We start from the raw sequence: 4,486 nt of genomic DNA, 5'->3' as shown, positions 1-4,486 counted from the left end.
GGTCATTTCAATTGCTGTCCCACTACCGGCTTGTGCTCATTTGCGACCGCTTGCAATGGTATTTCTACGGCTTTATATGCAACTCCTAGTATTGATCAACTTCGCTGGTACGTACCACTCAACACATATTGAGGCGCGGGAAAGCTAATCGATTCTTGAAAGCTCAACTGCATGCGTGACAGGAAGCCTCTACTGGTCAACGCAGGACCAATTGCCCTACACATATATTGGATGCGGAACCGGCAATTTCTGGGTTGTACAAAGCACCGACTCTTCAGGTCTCCTGAGCTGGACACCAGGAGTTGCTGCGGTCGTACCAACCTCATCAGCAGCATCTTCATTCATTAGCACAACTACAATAATTACCTCATCGTCAGTCCCTACGAGTCCGTTGACAACTGTCACTACTACGCCAGTACCCACAACTCCAACTCCAGACCGTAAATTCCTCTTCCCTCTAGCTTTGAATAAAACAAACAACTGACCTTACTAGCGGCCATTTCCTCCTCATCGGGCGGTGGAGGCGGCACTTCATCCAACAAAGCCATCATTGGCGGAGCAGTCGGCGGATGCGCCATAGCAATTGGTCTAATTGTCCTCGGCGTCCTCCTCTTCCTCCGCCGCAAGCGCAACTCCAACAACGGCCCACCGCCAGTCCAGCAACACCAGCAACCCCAGCAACCGTATCCAAACCAACAGCCTCCACAGCAAGGCATGCGTCCCATGTCCTACATCCCACCAAATTCGCCGCCTCCGCCTTGGGATGGCGGGTACGCGCAGCAACAGGGGCAAAAGCAACCGTATCAATATGAGACTGTTGCGAAGGAGGATCCTAATGTTAATGTTACACCTTATTCACCACAACCGCCTCGAGCGTTTGAAATGCAGGGTTCGCCCGCCGCCCATCCAACAGAGTTGCAAGGTGCTCAGCGACAGTGATCAAGCGTTGAGGCGTTGGTAGAGGTTTTATTAAGAGTTGGTTTGACGAGTGCCTTGCAAATCGTTTGGTATACTCTCATGTTTACTGGGAATGTAATGTCTTAATGATTAATAGAATGTTAGTCACCTCTATCACTCTATCGCTGAACGCGTTTCTGCTTCCATCACCAAATTCTTTACAACTACAATAACCCCCCTTTCCAGAATCTTCAAAAAACCCCTCACTACTCAGCTTTCCAGCTCAAAGAATGAATATGCCAAAACAATCGCACCTATTCTCCGTTAACTCCTTTTCTCACAAAATAACTATCAAGTATAAACCCTTAGGCTCTTTATCATGCTTCCCTATGCCAGATATAAAAAGCGGCACTTACTCTCATCGACTTTCAATAATGTCTCATGATACCTGGCACATTATAAATTGGTGCTACTTTTCCCCCCACCGCGAGGTTTCTTCTTTTCATTGAGACGGTTATAAAACACTATAGGTGTCAATGCATACCTACTGTAGCTTTATCCATGTGCCGCGCAATAAGAATCGATAAATTACGAAGCAGAGGAATCTTGATCCCGAGTTCACCACTCTCCATTTATCAAGTGTGTTTTCAACATCCGCTCCTATCGAGTCTCCATTGTTGCTTAGTATCTAATCACAAACACTCATCTTCAAATTCCCTTCACTGAGAGCTGCTTGCAAGTATGGTGATACATTTCGAAAGAGCACTTGCTACTTATATACATCCTAGAAACACTTATCCTTAAGTATTTGAAACCAATTAGGCCAGCACTTTGATTGACTGATTTGAGAAATCCGTTGCTGGACATCCTAACACGTGGACTATTTTGTTTCAAGAATTCACAAATCGACGAAGTTATTCAACTAAGTTAAGCCGCAGCTTCATTCGGATCTTCGATTTCCGGCCTCTCGATGTCAGTGCTTTTTGCTTCGTAATGACTTTCGCCGCCTTTTTCATAACCATCTTTGTATTTTTCTTCGTCCGCTTCTTCGTAATCATCCCTAGAACTCGCCTCATTTCTCTCTGTTGGCGGCACAAACTTGTCATTGTCACACGTTCCAGTGGCAATCCCGGTCCCTTGAGTTGTCTCTTTTGCATGGAGTTCGGACGTGCTGTTTGGAACTGCTGTTGCGATTCTCTGATATCAAATTTGAGAGAGAAGATTTCATCTTCTGATATGGATCTAACGACTTTTTTCTCTAGCAGCACAGATATCGTAGACTTGTATCCTTTAGCAAAGACTGTCATCTTGTCTGTGAAGTCGAGAAGCCGGGGCAACTCGGCCTCGACATCGTGCCACGTTACATTATGGCCGAATCGTTGATGGCGCAAAAGCCACGATAGTTGTTTCTGGTATTTTTCTGCGTTGAAGATTCTACAAGAGGGCACTTCTGTCGAGGAATTGATGCACACAACAACATGAGCTTGAGAGGTTTCAAGCTTTACCAGACAAGAGGTGGCAAGAATAAGGTTATCGTCCGCAAACTCCGTGAAGAATCGGTTCTTGCTATCATCCCAGTGGCTTTCGGGAAGCACTCCTTGAACTCGAATCTGGTCATGTCTAGGAAAGTGGACTGCCTTATGTCGCCTTGAGGACTCTAGAACATGAGCTTCCTGAGTATCGGCATGGATGTAGAAGTCAAGCGTAGGCAAGCGATTAGCAGGGCCATGACCTAAACTTCCATTATCTATCAACAACTTCCCATCTCGCAGGAAAACTCCTGGGCCCACTTTTCGAAGTTGCATAAAGTAATGAATCGCATCCGTTTCTCCTCGGTCAACACCAAGCGGAATTGAATACCTTGTAGACTCAATTCCGCCGTCATCGTCCTGGATACGCTTGTACAAACAAGCAAAACGGTCAAACCTTAGACCCTTATTCGTCATAGAAAACACTGGATCGATTTCCCCTCGATTGTACTGGCAGGCTTTACTCCTAGCAAACCCAGAAGGTGATGATGAGAAAAGGCCCATCGAACCCGTTTGCTCTTGTCCCTGCTCATAATCCCATGCAAAGATAGTCATATCATTATTGCGCTGGATAATCGCCTCTTGCAATCGACGAAACGACCCTGATCCTTCACCGTACATTAACGGCATGTGGACATCGAAGATGCCCAGCAGAGAATATGCCAGATCTTCAATTCGTTTCGTTTCGCGATGCGCCGCCCAAGACATTCTAGTAGCTACCGAATAATAGTTGGCCTGGCATACTCCCATCAAAACTTTCATGTCAATACTGGTAATCGATGAGATCTTCTCCGATAAATCCCTCTTAGTTCCAAAAAAGCCCCATTGCTGATCGTAAAAACAAACTTCCCTTGGAGCTATCAGCTCCTGTAATGTCCATCCTCGAGTAAACCATCTACATTCTGCCAACCCGTCTTCTGCGTGGGCTCCAGAAGGCAGGTCAGAAAGGTAGACATAGCAAATCGCGGCGTTCTGATACCACTGGAACATGGAATTGATGCTCTCCGCTAACTCGGTGCTAGATCGTTTATCGATGCAGCAGGTATCAATCCATGCGTAGTGAAGACCATGCCTGTGTGCTCGAATGCAGGTCTCTTTGATCTTAGCATAGCCTTTTTTGGACAACGCAGATCTTCGATGGATTTCTTGAAATGTGACTTCTTCCTCTTCCCATGTATGCGAGAGGATGGCGTACTTTGGGATCTCCGATCCAGAAAATTCCTCGAGTCGATGGGTTTCAATATTAACTAGCCACATCGTTGATTCTGCGCGGCGGTCTCTAAATACGTGGTACTATATAATACGAAAGCTTCATTTCGGAGACTCAAGATCAGCACAATGACCAGTAGCTTTCGAGTTCGTCGACTTGCCAATTGTCAGGAAAATTGCATATTGGGGTGGAAATGAGGATGCGTTGTAAGATGTGCTGCTTATGAGGCCACCCGATCGTACCACAGCGGCCCCACCGCCTTCTACAACAATTCCACGGATTTTGATACAAATGATTATGATCAACGAGAAACAAGCGTGAGATACTTGTCCGTCGATTTCAGGCTCGAGACAGTTACTAATAAAGCATCAGGCCCGCTCCGGAATACTTGAACCTAATTTGCAATTCGAATTTCCCGCCGTCAATTCGCATCAGCAGAACCCACGAAACCTAGTGTATCCTGGCATCGATCAGACTCGAGGAATCAATAAAAACTTTCCAATAGAGCCCGCTCCCGAGTACACCCCTCACCAGTTTCATTTATCTCCAAGAAAACGACCACGACCTCAAGAGGAAATTGACTGGCCTATGATACGCGGTGTCGAATATCAAGAAGCGGGACCGGACCTGAAACATACTGCAGGGGAGATATCTGGTGAAGATAAGACCAGAGCCATCGACTTAATCAGAGGCTGGCTAAAAGGCTACGCAGGCGAAGAGCTTCCTGGTCCTAGTGATATCAACGCACTGGCTCATTTAACTCGCTTGCCAGTCGTGGAAGTTAACAGGCTGCTAGTCCAAATGATAAAGTCACAAGTACCCGAAAATCCAACTGTTACGACAGCTCTGT

The 4,486-nt window shown here is 46.3% G+C and overlaps 1 protein-coding gene across 1 annotated transcript; it reads right to left on the bottom strand.

Annotated features, from left to right (window-relative positions):
* Window positions 1-1,824: 1,824 nt before the first annotated feature.
* HET-E1_17 (Vegetative incompatibility protein HET-E-1) lies at window positions 1,825-3,683 on the bottom strand (the record flags this gene model as incomplete). Its single annotated transcript, XM_031147893.1, has 2 exons — window positions 1,825-2,094; window positions 2,145-3,683. 2 exons carry the CDS (start codon window positions 3,681-3,683, stop codon window positions 1,825-1,827), a joined length of 1,809 nt encoding a protein of 602 aa, XP_031008024.1.
* Between the last annotated feature and the right edge of the window lie 803 nt (window positions 3,684-4,486).

This window comes from Lachnellula hyalina (genome assembly GCF_007821495.1).
Source record: "Lachnellula hyalina strain CBS 185.66 chromosome Unknown contig00020, whole genome shotgun sequence".
NCBI classification, from domain to species: domain Eukaryota; kingdom Fungi; phylum Ascomycota; class Leotiomycetes; order Helotiales; family Lachnaceae; genus Lachnellula; species Lachnellula hyalina.
This window is presented reverse-complemented; position numbering and strand designations above follow the sequence as displayed.